Consider the following 14,559-nt stretch of genomic DNA (forward strand, 5'->3'; position numbering starts at 1 on the left):
CACAGAAATCCTCTTGGTATGCAATTCCACTCAAACACCGTAAGCTTAAAATGAAAACAGCTAATACTTGGATTTGGCATAGCTCGAAATGCATACTGGCGGCAAACGCCAAGTAACAGAAAGGCCCTTTACATCTAATGAATCTTTTTAAATATTCACCTATTCCATTACTCCTGGGCCCGCGTGCTAAACTAATAAACAACAAATTGAAACATAAAACCTGATTGAAGCCTGCAATTCCACTTAATTGAAAACACCATGTAACTCAGTCAATTAATTTGCGTTGATTCATTTAGTGGAGCCACCACAATGACAAACCAATTTTACTATAAAATGATGAAAAATTATCGTGAAGAATTTCTTAGTCATTCAAACCTTATTTTGACAAAGTGGCTAAAACGATTTTAGGAATATGCGTTGGGACAAAAAACCTAACGTAGGTATATTTATTGACATTACTTTTATGCACAAAAATGTATAGTTCCCAAGTATTTAATGATCCATATCCTTTGTAGGCATCTAAAGAAAAATATGGTTGACATGAGTACCATTTAGACTTAAAAATGTTAAATGTCAAATTTCCTTACGTTCACATCTTCCACTCATTACTAAAATAATTCGTGATCAGACTTCAATAATAAGGTTTTAAACGCCATAAGCCTGAATAGCTTTAAATGGCGCAGCCACAAAACGAATCATTTCTAAGAAGTTGTTCGCATTTTTGGAGTAAAATAATCCAGACAGACCAAATTCCTTTATAAAGTCGCATTTATCGGCCTTTAAAATGTTAATAAATGCTTCCACTCAGTAAAAATATAATTTTACGAAGAAATCAAGTTTGCATCGAATGGTGCAGCGATTATGCCAGCCAATATGCATGGATTCCACTTTGATTGAATTGACGGATTTAAGTCCGATTAGCAAAACCGCTTCTACGAAAGTACTTTTACTTGAGTATAGGAAGGGTACGTTTCATTCCTCCCTGACAACCCCATGCCCAACAACCTCAATCATTCTGTTCCGTTAGAATTTTTCCGTAAACACGCGCATTCGATTTTATGATCTGATTAATTAACTAAGAGTTCATTTAGGAGGCTACTTGCGGGAAAGTCCTTCCACAAAGGCAAGCTCTGCAAGTGATTCATAAGGTGCATTTGTAAAAACTTTGTTAATAGGACATGCAAATTACTACTAATCACTGTAGCACTGTCCAACACAGCATATTTTTTAAAACTGTCAAAAAAATAGGTTCAAAGGTTTAGTCACTAGAGAAATGATAACATCTAGAGGTCAAATATAGGGAAGTCCGCTATTTCACTGCGAAAATCTTAGTTTGATGCAATCTAAATGATAGCATCATGTACGTCCTAACACAAAGAATAGGCAACTGAGACACCGTGCACATAATCTTTGAGGTAAACCAAACCTCACATATATGGTTATTGTATTTATGAGCTAGTAAAGACTCATTAAAGAATGCTTTCCGCACTCTACATGCAGCATTTGTAAGCAATGCCTTGAAACAATTCCACCGGTGCATGGAGTTTGTGACCAATTAATTCAGTCTTCTTATTAAAACGTAGTGAATTGTGTACATGATAAATGACTGTTTACATTTCCAGTCACTGGGATGTCATTCTCGAGTATTTACATTGGTGTTTGTCATTAGCTAACAAGCATTCAGCAATAGATTTGTTTATTCTGATTCGTGCAATGTTCATATCATTACCAATGCTAGTCCAAGGATGGTTCGAATCTCCACACTTTTCCTTATCGGCAATAGCAACTCAGAATATGCATTGCTGCATGCACCTTGAGAACTCTTATTTCTACGAAAAGTAGGACGCATTCATAACATGGAGTACGAGCGATTCTGTATCAAGTTTTGTTAATGAAGTATACGATTTTAATGGATCTAGTGATTAAAATTGTGAAGATTTTTGTCATCCATTTAGGTCTTCTTGAATGGGCGACTATTTTTTAACGAAAAAATAAGAACGAATTTTTGCAGTATTTTTTAATTGATTGCAAGAGTTGGTTCTGTAGTTACCCAATTTCAAATCACATTACGCTTATTTTTACCTCTTCTGCCACATTTCCTTTAAACACGAGGCGTGCTCTTTTAATTGCGTTATGAATCATTCCACTAAGGTGAGCAAAGTAGGACTTTGTAGAATATTTTGAATAAAGAGACTTTAAAAATGAGGTGACATTTCTATGCACTTCATATGTAATACATACAAAACACAAAATACTTGCACCTTTTCCGTAAAGTGGTTAACTAGCTATGTGAAAATAGCTAAATTTTGCAGTGCTCTTTTGTCAATATTAGGAAAGGCGTACCGCGTCATTGTGCATTTGGGAATTGCGAAGCTGCATTTTTGCCGGATTAAATCAGTCGAAATTGGTTGAGAGGCTTACGTTTCCTTTGCAGTTGCGTCGATAAATACAAGTTTCAAGCCGGAACCAGGAGAAATCATTGACAGGGTATCGCGGTTGACCAATTAGAATTAACCACAGTAGCTATTGGAATGCGTGAAGAGTCCTTGAAAATCAAATGATTTCTTAATCTGTAAAAGGTAAAGGAAATTGACTGTAGCCAAATAAGCCTACATTGCTGAATAAAACATCTACACCTTTAAAACGTTTATAAGGATACTTGTGTATAGTTACAAACGACCGAGCTTTTAGTCTTTTACGTAACATTCTATGCTTAGGAATCGCCTGCCAAAACTAATTGACTCTAAAGGAAGTTATTGCATTTGTATGCGGTAAGCGCGTTAAAATTCAAAATTAATGAAGTAATTTTGTCATGCTTTGACATTGAAATTCCTACTACAGTCCATCGACCTTAGTGGGTGATATCGTCATTCTTTGAGATAGGCCAGTATATTTACCAGACGTTTGTACGACCTCCCATAAAGACAACGGAATTACCGTTGCGATGATCGTGGATCACGATATGGAATTCTGGAGCTCTGAACACCGAACTCTACATTCATTCAAGCGCATTTACAACTAACCGATTCATTACTTGGGTCATGTAGATAAATACGACATTATTATGAGAATTTGTTGAAGCACAGACACAGACTTGTAGTCGTCTCTTCCAATAAACAATACCCACCTAAGAAAGTATCGCTTCGAATGAAACAATAGCTGGTTTGAAGACTCAAGCAAATAGGGTTTTGAGAAAAAGGCACATTAATTTGCAAGATGCGCAGGCAGAGTTTTACCCACTTGTGAAAATGCTACAATGGAAGCAAAAAAATGCTGAGGAAAAGTCGCAAAATAAGGTCACTTTATTTTGTTTTCTTGCGCTGACTTTGTTCAGTCACTTAATCGTTAATAGCCAGGGCAGAATCAAAATTATTCCTAAGTAAATGTGAAAAGAAAAGCCCTTTTATATGGAAGGCAATGTAGCTACTTTTAGATTACTAATTCAGGTTTATTTATCGTAGATGAGCAACATGTCCTAAGGGAAAATATTTGGAATGCAAATATTTACTTATATTATTCCAAGGTACTCATTATTTTAGGAACGCCGACGCTTGCTTTGGCCACCAAGATCGTCAACGTTCCCAAAATGATTCTGAAACCGCCTCTGTTGGCTTCTGCATCCGGCACAGTGCGAATTGGTAGAAATCAAGCATCAGCTCTTGCAATAACGAGGCTAGCGTCTGTTTATCCTCCCTTATCTGAACTGAGTGGTGCCTACTATACGGTAGGAAATATTCATGAAGGAGAAGTGAAATCTCAGATTCATCAACAGAAAGGCATGGCATCTTCGGATAATGACCGCCAATCGCCCTCAGATGGAAAAATCATTGTTCAAGAACAAAACGTTTCTGGTGTTACTGGACACGCTAATGTTAATATAATCGTACACAACGACTTTGAAAAAGCTTTGCCCACAGAACAACTTGGTGGAATGAGGGCCGGTGATAAACTAACCAAAGTGAGCGAGAGATTCAGCCAGATTTTGCATCATAAAGTGTTCCATTTTTTTCACTTAAAAATTAGGATAATGAAAACAGAACATCATCCCTGTTATCTACTTTAAATAAAATGCAGTATCCTTAGCGTACAGTCACCCATTTTTTTTTCCAAGATGAATGACTTGTAACCATAAGGGGTGGCTTGTTAATGCAAAATCGAAAAGTTGTAAGTGGTATTTTTATACATAAAAGAAAGTGTGATATCTTCAACAGTGCCACTTGTTAACCCGTAGATTCTGATCATTAAGAAATTTTATTAATGTTTCGTTTAAAAAGCTCGTAGTTATTTACACCTGCTTTTGCAACATTTATGAGCTGTCTTTGATGTGTCGAATTCATGTTCTTTGGATTTCTTATCCACCGCGTGCCTGCATCAGGACATCTTACGATAATACTTGATTGACAACTTAACCCATATCAATCCATCTTAACCATAATTTTTTTGACTTCTTGCTTCAATATAAACAGATGTTTCGCATCGACCCGAACCTTCAAAAGGTGGGGGCAAACAGAAACACCATCCGAATTAAAATCGACCCGTTGGCGTCCCCTTTTATACAGGACAAAGCCTGTTGTGAATGATTTTAATGTTGTAAAGTTTACCTATATACAAAAAGATTTTATAAAAGCAGACAATAACTTGTTGCGCGTCTCATTCATTTTTTTTTAGAAAAATAACTTTATTTGCAATCAATTAAGGAAGTAAGATTTGCCCAACTTATTGGGCAATTGCGCAAACTCATTTTCTAATGGCAGCCAACTTAAACTTTGATTTAATAATTACTAAGAAACATTAAGTCATTTCATTCTAAAACCTGCTATTTGGTAAGGATTTTTATGCAATTTACAACAAATAAATAAGTAAATAGATAAACACTCATGACAAAGGTATGGGGGTTCGATCTGGGTAATTATTAAGGCTCGAATATTTTTAATGGCCCCATCTGAAAGACGGACGCACTGAGACACAGATTTACTTCAAACGCACGATTTGCTTTAAGTTTAGAGTGTTTATCAGCAAAAACTTTAGAAAAAACTGGTTTTGTAAGGTAGAAAGGGAATCTCCTATCACGATTAACAATAATAATACCTAACCGTGTGTTTCAAGGATTGCTTTTATGTACAGCCCATGAAAATCTAATGCGATCTACAGCATGCATAATTAAGGCCCTGTAAGCTAGTGAGTTTCGGACTGCAGGTAGCCTTGCAGTGGATGCAATATTGACTGAAACACAGCATTCAGAGTCAAAAGTTGCCGTATTCCAGCCAGTGGATATTTTGAGTTCGATAGAAGCTGTAAATGAGAAAAGCGGCTCCCATTCACACAATTTTCGGGTCTTCATTCATATTAACCTTTTCAGTGTTAATGAAATGAAATATTTAAGTTAGGAAGATGAAGGCATTTTCATAACTACACAATATACTGAATCAATGAAAAAAAGATGAAAGGTTAGGTTGTAGATACGTACTAATGCTTCAAAACTCAGATATCTCGTGGCGATGTGGGGAATTTTAAGCAATGAATGAATGCTAGAACTTACATAGCGTTTGCTGATAATCCTTTTTGTTAATTAACAGCAATAAGGATTAAGAATATCATAGTTTGATGGAGTACCCATTAATGACTGTCTTCTTCATCTGTAACATCGTAAGTGAGTCCTAGCCCGGATGAGTTCTGCAAATTACTGACGTACTCGACCGACCCAATACGCTCCTCTTAACAGCATATGAAATAGTTTGGGTTTCATCGGAAAATTTGTAGATCGGGTCTAAGCGTAGACCCCATAAGCATATAAATGTGTCTAGTAAATTTTTACTGCTAAAGGTATAGACAAATTATTTGTTTTAAGAGAACGATTTGTTAAGATTAGGGTGCTTAAAATTCTGTAAAGTTTAAGTTTGAATTTAAGATGTTCACATACGTGTCATAAATAAGCTAACATCGTGTTTTAAGTGGGTCAGGAAGACAATAAATCCCAGAGCTTCGAGCAATCATCACCTAGCTCTAAATTATTTTGAAATCTAGAATTAATCGTCCAGTATGAAACACTTATGGTATAACGCTCCAGGTCTTTCAAGCCAGCGTCAACATAAAAGAAGATTTATTACTAACCCGTTGAGGGGTAGAAATGCTATATGCATGGTCGGAAGGCCGTGCTACCAAGACGGAAGTAAAGACCAAGGAGGCTAAAGAGCCGACGCATTAAAACATACTTTTATAATAAACAATGTCTTTGCAAAGCAATTTCAATAAATTTTGGATGAATGAATTGCTTCTTTAATAATTGGCACAAAACCACGTCTTATGCCATTGCTAAAAAAAACACTAGTAATAAATCACGAGGAGGGTGTTTTTCATTTGACATCAAAAGTGTCCTACAGTAATGCAGAAAAATTAGGTTCACCTTTTTGAAATTAAGCATGAAAAAATAATTAACCTCGTGAAATTGTTTGCCATTTTCTTACGCTTTGTTACAGTTTTTCTACCTCCTAGCAGGATAGTTACCTCAATTAAAGCTTTCGTTAGTTAACATTTAACATTTCATTCAAAATATTAAAAAACGCTTTACACATTTCATTCAGTCATTTAGGATTTGAGCGCATTCACTTTGTTAAAAAATATGTCAAAGGATACTTTTAGTAAACATAAAAAGCTGCAAGATGTAAAATGTTCCATAATTTTAACTTTTGCCCTACATGGTAGAATTGTTAAATCCTGTGCAGGAAGGAGTGGATGCATATAAAATCGACAATGTAGCAACCACGACCAAGGTTTTGTAGCAAACCCTCAATTTCCTGGCACAATGACTGTAATTGACATTTTCAGGGATTGTTCATTTTCCATGTTCTTTAAGTTAGCTTAGAGGTCGTTGGATGCCCTCTTTATAAAAGGCCAATCAGAACCAGAAATTGAAAAAGGATCCAAATAATAATGTTTGGTGTTTTTAATGAAAGCAATAATCAATGCCACTTTGCAAGACTGTAGGCGCTGCAAAAAAAGTGATTCGGGAAGTTAGTTAGAAGGCAGGTTGTCGTCTTCGTCATTGGTAAATGAATTATGCCGTTGCTCAAGGCAAAAGTTTAATAGCATTGTTGTAAGGCAAGGAGAAATCAAGTGTTCTGACCTTTAAATGTGGTATTTTAATTTTGCGAATGGAATTTCTACCCGCTATTTACAACCTGTACGCACAATTTGAATTAAACTTCCCTTTACTAGTCATGGGGTGAATTATGCGAACGCAAATAAAGGTAGCTCAATTGCTTAAGCCACAGTGCGTCCCAAAGTTACGATAGTCGAAAGCCCTAGTTGATGAAAATCGCACCACCGAATAACTTTACGCGGCTGCGATTGTCGACTCCACAGTGATGTGCCTGAAGCTACATTCCAGTGCTCGTTATTCTTTCCAGCCCATATGACATCAGTGTATAAATACTTCAAACTTCGCTTTGTTTTTGCTTCGTTAGTAATTAAATTAGCAGGCATGCAACTCTCAATGAACTTTCGCAAAAATGTCTTAAATCAAAATTTATGTCACTGATCCATTTTATGACACGGCCGCGGGTAGAAAGTCCGTCAATGTTGAATTAGATTAGAAAAGAAAAATAATGAGATCCCTTGTTTATTTTGTAAATACGAGCGACAATGCTGCTATTTAGGGAATAAAATTCCGTGAAGTATTCTATTTAAAATCAGTTAGCTGCCGCAAATTTGAACTTCCTTAAAGATTCAACAAATTTGTTGACCAAAAACCAGAGTACCTACCATCTTTCCTTCAAAATAACTATTATTGTAAATATCGTTTTTCTAAAGTAACACCACAAGCTTTAAAAATAGTCAAAACCCATTTGTAACTCTAGACATAGTCCAATGGAATTGGGCGTTTGCATAACTTCCAGTCCTAAGCAATGACAGATTTTTGGTCTACTCTTAATTCTTTTGTAAACAGCCTAGCTGGAGCAAAATTAAGCCTGATCTTCTAAGGCTTGCATAAAATCAAGTAATCGTGGGATCTGCGGCTCAAGTTTCCCAACTCAGCAATCCTGTTGTCGATGTTTCGTTATCTGAGGACCAAACACGACAAAACACGATAATTTAGACGATATTTGACTACACAACGAATAGGAAAACTGAGATTTTATATTACCTATGCGTTTTAGAACTTGGATTTTGAGCTACCGTCTTGTAATATCACTTTCACTTTTGCACCGATATTTTGCAATTCCGGAATTCATTGAGTCATACCACAAAGGTGCAAAAACGCATATTAATCCATTAGTTAGTAAAAAGAGGTGTTTGCTTTAGAACCACGCTATCGAGCTAACTACATTGCATGTGAAGCCTCGAGATTTCCCTGAGGAAGAAGGAGGACAAAATGCTTGGACAAAATGCATGCGTTTTATTTACAGAGTGGATTGAGGTCACCAGCATGGCCCGGAAGCCAGCCCACCCGACGAAGATACGGTGGCAAAGCACTTTAGTGGCCTCATTACCAAAACCTAGAGCTAAACAAACAATCACAGTATTACGCAGCCCCTCTCCCATTCTGAGCGTCGTCCCCGGCGCTCCTCTCCGCTAAACTGCAGCGTTAGCCATCACAACGCAATCGACGCTGTAAGAAAAACAGCCACGGACCAACCACGTTAATCATCAAAAATCCGTGCAATTAAGAAGATACCTGATGGTAACGTCAATGACCCCTCTTGTCATTTCTGCCGGACCTGGAGTTTTGTCCCGTATTGGAACTGTATTGGGGAAGGGAGGAATGTGCTGACCATTACGCGTGCCCATGGCTAGACGTAGGGAACTCTTACACAAAAAACAGTCGCATAACAAGGGACGGGATTTAACACAGGTCTGTGGGGGCAGGGTTTCGCTTCTAATCCTCCTTGCGACAATATTTTTACTTCAGACTTACCCAACCATATCTATCTAGGCTCTCTCTAACTAGTGGAAAAGTGGAGGAGTAACCGCGTTTTCACTTACTTGACATCATACGAGTACGGTAAGCAGCCTAGTGTCGCTTCCGCCGTTATTAGCGTTCATGAAGAACACAGGACTGGGGTCGATATCATTCTTACCTTTTTTAGGGGTTGTCACTGATTCCCCCATCCGCAGCATGTGTACTTCTTCCATCCCGCTAAGATTTATCGTCCAGCGGTAGATCAGGTTCGCTTTCCGAATGTACATGTCTGAGACCTCCCCAAAGACAAAAGAGGACATAATGCTCGGGCAGAATATGTGCATTCGATATAGAGAAGGACAAATTTTAAAGTAACACTTTTAACTTCATAAGTGGGACGATATTTGTGATGGCTTCTCATTTGGTCACATTGCCAAATTTTGTCATGTGCTGCCACGCGGAACAAACACCTTTTCTTTTAGCGCTCTAACCACGCAGCAGCTACTCGAGTGGGCACGAAGGCCCTTTTTTAAAAGGCATGCCTCTTTTGTGGCATTTCTCTCTTTTAATATAATTCTTCTGAGTACCCAAGAAGTTGCTCAATTTATCACTTGTTGCATGCCCTAATAAGCGTACAGGAACTCTCTGATGATATAGATAAGCTTCCTTATTCCTAAATTTTATAACTGATCGTGCATTATTCATCAGAGGTAGAAAATCATTTTATTGAATGCTCATACGAAACCCATTCTAAATTGGAAGTGCTATCGAATCGTCCAAAATTTCACAAACTCAAAAATAGGATAATGAATACATTTGCAGATATGCAGGAAAAATTGCTTTCGAATTAATATACACCAGTGCTAATGGCTTTTTCTAAAAAGTGTGCAACCGCACTTACACATAATTTGAAAGCATTATAGCTAGTCCTAGTCATCCACAAATATTACTTAAACAAATTACGATAGGCAAATCTAATGATGATATCATCAATGCGAGCTAAAAAATGACAGCATATGAAGAATTATGAACAAAATCTCCCTAAGAATCAAGTTGGTAGCTCTCCTAATAACAGACCATAAAAGTGGACATAAAATAAGCTTAAATCAGTAAAAGAGGCTTAAAATAGGTTTCCGCGACGCTTTTCGCATATCTCTCAGTTGAGAAAGTAAGTAAGAGAAGAAAGGTAGACAGTTTTCATCATCAGCTGTAGCATAATGCCACTAAAAGTCACACAATGCTTGTCGTCAATGCGCACAATAGCGCTAGGCCCTGGCAAGCATTATCTTGCGTGTGTTAAAAAGCCAAAATAGCATAATTTGTCCCAATTGTTTGCCGGAAGTGCAGCCACTTTAGATAGCCGCATTTAATAAAGTGCGTTAAAACTTGTCATCCTAGTGGCAGCCACTGTACCAATCATTTAAAAATAGCGGATGAATTTAAGATCGTAGCTCTCTGATGATAGGTCTCTTTTGTGCATATTGAGTGTGCCTTTCTACGAAATTGATATTAATATCCCGAAGATCTCCGAAAATCTAGGTAAATGTTACAAAATGGGCATTAATGTCTTAAAAGAATAACAAAGTTCAGAGTATCAAGTAGTCAACCTTGCACTAAGTTGTACCCCTTCGATTGTGCGCTTAATTGATTAGGACCTCCCATGTTGTAGGTTTGACTTGCCTGATAGGATTCACAGATTTACAAATGGTATGGGCCAATAGTCTACCCTGAATCAATTGGTAATCACCATAATTTTGCTGATCTTTTTATAAATTGAGTAAAAATTTCAATAGAATAAGACTTTTTGCCTAAAAACGGCTCTTATGGGCTGTTCATGAACGTCCTTGCCAGCTAAATCATCGCATTTCACGGTAATTGCATTGGGACACTCCCATAACTTCCACTCAGACGAGATCAGCAGTAACGCCTACTTTGCATAGAGGTGAGTATGGCCTTTTCGAGTCTCTATTTCGTGATTGGTTTCATTTGATTTTCTCTTTGCTACTATTTTATCAGCATTTGCTAATAATTCGCTTCTTTTCGGAGTTAAACCCACTACCCTACCCAGGTGAGCTTTTCTCTTCCCTGTGAAAGCATCTGCTGCAAGACACAAGTTATTTCCTTCTTATTAAGCTCTGATTCAAAAACATTGGAGATGCTGTCGTTTGGAGATTGTGCTTAGGAAAGTAAGTTAATTAAGTTTGAATGAAGTACCCGTTGAGATTCAAAACTAGGCGCTTCGTTTATATTAGAATGTCGAAGACCTTATTTTGACTACATAGACGTCGATATTGTGAATAAAATATGCACTAGTTTATCCAGTAAACAATTTCAGGAAAAGCTTAGATTGCTAGGCATTTCCATATTTCGTATCAATGGCCATGTTCAAGTGCCGGTAAATGATTAACTTTGAAATTAATGGGTAAAATTGGATTCGTCTTTTACTGCCGTACTTACTTAAAGCGGGAGAAAATGGGAGATAACTACAAGGGCACGCTATCCGCTGTGTCTCATCCACATCGCTATTTGTGCCATTATAGACGACTAAGTGAGGCACTTGCAAAACGTGTTCGTTTATTTGCAATAGAGAGTATGCACATGCGATGGCCCAATGAGGTGGCGTTCAAGGCTACAAAAGTTTTTAGTAAATTTTCACAGCATTCAGGTGAGGTGCAGTAGCAGAATTTATCGTTAATGTTGAGTTAGCGATTTAAGAACAACTTGTGCTGCTTAGTGTGAGTGTTTGTAGAGGGAAGGGAAAGTCGTGAAAGCCATGCATAAGGGTTTCACATGAAGTAGGTGACAACAATAACTTTTAAAGCCAAACGAATTCTTCTTTTATTTTTCCATGGCTTTTGTATTTCAATGCTGGTCGAGCACTTTCAAGTCAGATGTCACTTTAGCCACAGAAGACTATTGTTGCTGTGTGTTTTGCACTGCAGACGTAATTGTCTAATAGGAATTTCTTGTCAATGATCAAGCATAAGTGGGGTACCCACACAATCCTCACCGGAAGGGCATTATACCTCCCTGAAATTTATCAGTTTTATGGAAAAGGAGAAGGTCATTGTTTTCAATTAGAGCCTTTGTAGAACATGCTGAATTACATTAGGTTGATGCATGTTATGCGAAGTGTCCTATTAAGCAATGGATAAAATCAAGTGTTACGCAACTTTGTTTAGAAATGCGATGAAACCAATGTTTGTAATCAAATTGCCATCGAATTCTCGAGTATTAAATTTCGTGGGAAAAAACAAAGCAAAACCACATGAGCGGCTTCCCACTTTTTTAGAATCAAAGCATGTACTAAGTACCGGAATCCGATGGGAAATTTACTCAGCCATACAGTCTAAATACATGGCCGACAAATGGGGCGTGGCCAGCACCTACTGAAAAAGATGCTTTGCAGTATTTAGCCGTCCACATCCTGTTCATACAAAATATAGGAACCAGGAGACATCAAAATCCAACTGGAATTTTTAATTATAGAAGGCAAACTGAAATTTTACAAAGTCTTACTCATGGCCTTTATAGATTTACTCTGGCTTAGTTCTCCATTCTAAATAAGTTGAATCTTTCTACATTGGATAAAGGCAACTTAATTAAATTGTTTTCTTTGCTTCCATTTAGTTATTTTGCCTATCTGAATAGGCAAAGTGGTAAATTTAATTGGTCTTTTCTATTTTCTATTTGGTATTTTCTATTTGTGCCTGTGAAATGCACAATGTATGGAGTTGACCCCACGTGCTACTCAACGATGTTGCCACAATGCGGAGTAACTGATTATTCTTTTCTAAGGAAAAGGGGTCGAGAAACCCACCACCAACAGACGAACGTACAAGGTCTTTGCTTAACTCCGTTAACACCTTTTTCCTGTATAAAGCATCACAAGATGACAGAATGATTAGTAAAGTACTCCTATCTACCAGACACTTTTTCGCACCTTTAAAAGCTATTAAGTGGCAAATAGGTTGTTTTGTTGATAAAATATGTTCTGCATACATACAAAATTAGTATTGGATTTAGCTCACCTTCTATTTACTCTTAGCAGAACTTTGGACGGGACAACAAAGTGAAATACTTCTCCCATTTACAGTATAAACAAACTTATTCGAAACCAGCCATTAAGTCTTTAGAAACAAATAACAAATTTGTACCATTAAAATATATTGTTAATTAGCTTTGCTTTTACAACGGTACGCTAACTTCCTGCATTCTTTATTACTAACCTAAATTATTCTTAGCTATGAAGTTTGCAATGCATGTTCGTTTGAATGCATTTAGATGGCAGGTGAGCCGATCAGACCAACTTCGTGACCGAGAAAGCACTACCGATCTCCAGATATGAATAAACTGTTCCTCCCCTAAAACTTGCATTGCTTACACGATTCTATGTTATCACAATGCGTAATATTTTCTTCAAACCAAACTTCTCAGCACTAGAAAGCCGGACAATATAAAGCACATTTGAGTAAAAATATTGTGAAGTTTTTCTAAATTAAAATTACATCGTTGAAGATCGTAAACCAGGTTTTAATGTAACACTAATCGTTATTGTTGGAATTCGAGTCTCCTATACATAACGAAGTTTCGCACGAATTTTTGCGGTACGTCTGAACGATGTGCAATGTCTTGCAAAGTTCTTTTAAAAATGCTTAAATATTTTCCCGCTTTAAGGTTTGAAATTACGCTTCTAGATGTATTCATCTATACTGAAGGCAAATATCGACACTTGACACCTATCTTATCTATTTGTGGCAGCTCTTGACAGGCGGGAGAAAATATCAAATTAAACCATCCCATAAAACAAACGGGCTACTCACTAATGCGCCAACTTTCTGACTAGCAATCATCTTGGTGTTACTCAATATATGCATAGTTTTCAGATTAAGACGGTCGAAGCGAAGTTATAACAAATAAAATAATTGTAAACATAATATTGAAACAAGGTTTATAGTCCTTGTTTCTTCATAAAAGTTTTTTTTAAAGCAATATTTTGACTCCTTTTATTGAAATTGACCAAAAAATGGTGTAAATACGCGAGGGATTAAAGACACTGTAATGCTGAATCTGCTTTACCTGAGTGCTTCACAAAGTTACTTCGCTTTCAAAACATCTACTCACTATTCCAGGACTTCCCCAAGTTGTAAGAAACATTACATACGTTTTTTCAATTGACAGTCTACCAGCTATGATTACTAGTGCGCATAGCCCAGGACAGGAGGCATACCCCTCAGTTTTAAATTTTCAAAAACTTGAGGAAAGTACTGCATTTACAACTTAAGGTATAGCAAAAATCCAAACACCTCATTGTTCCACCTTCTAAAAATGCTTATGTTTCGCATAGAATGCTTCATGGTAAAAAATTGTTAGATCTTCGATCTGACTTGGACAAGCCAGTAATGCGTAATTTGCGGTTCCATTTATTTACCTTAACTACTATGCAAAATACTTTTCTAAGATGAAATTTCAGGTACTACCGCATGCAGGGGAGATTCAATCTTTATCATTCCATTGTACCTAGTTCATCTCAATCTTTTAAGTTCCTCTGCCTCCAGAAGTCATTTCCGAGTCCTTTAAAATGTTTCCAATGATTTCTCCAATGAATTAGGAATATGGGGACAAAATTTTACCGGAAGTAGTTGGGAAAGGCTGTGCTT

The 14,559-nt window shown here is 37.1% G+C and overlaps 1 protein-coding gene across 1 annotated transcript; it reads left to right on the forward strand. All coding sequences in view use genetic code 11, as the record gives it.

Annotated features, from left to right (window-relative positions):
* Positions 1–3,248: 3,248 nt before the first annotated feature.
* EGR_00150 (hypothetical protein) lies at positions 3,249–12,913 on the forward strand (the record flags this gene model as incomplete). Its single annotated transcript, XM_024489399.1, has 12 exons — positions 3,249–3,296; positions 3,524–3,958; positions 4,669–4,700; positions 4,787–4,823; positions 6,590–6,728; positions 7,697–7,808; positions 8,157–8,274; positions 10,916–10,967; positions 11,033–11,085; positions 12,346–12,411; positions 12,450–12,625; positions 12,712–12,913. 12 exons carry the CDS (start codon positions 3,249–3,251, stop codon positions 12,911–12,913), a joined length of 1,470 nt encoding a protein of 489 aa, XP_024356077.1.
* Positions 12,914–14,559: the final 1,646 nt, after the last annotated feature.

The sequence above is a fragment of the Echinococcus granulosus genome (genome assembly GCF_000524195.1).
Source record: "Echinococcus granulosus chromosome Unknown EG_S00001, whole genome shotgun sequence".
Classification (NCBI taxonomy): domain Eukaryota; kingdom Metazoa; phylum Platyhelminthes; class Cestoda; order Cyclophyllidea; family Taeniidae; genus Echinococcus; species Echinococcus granulosus.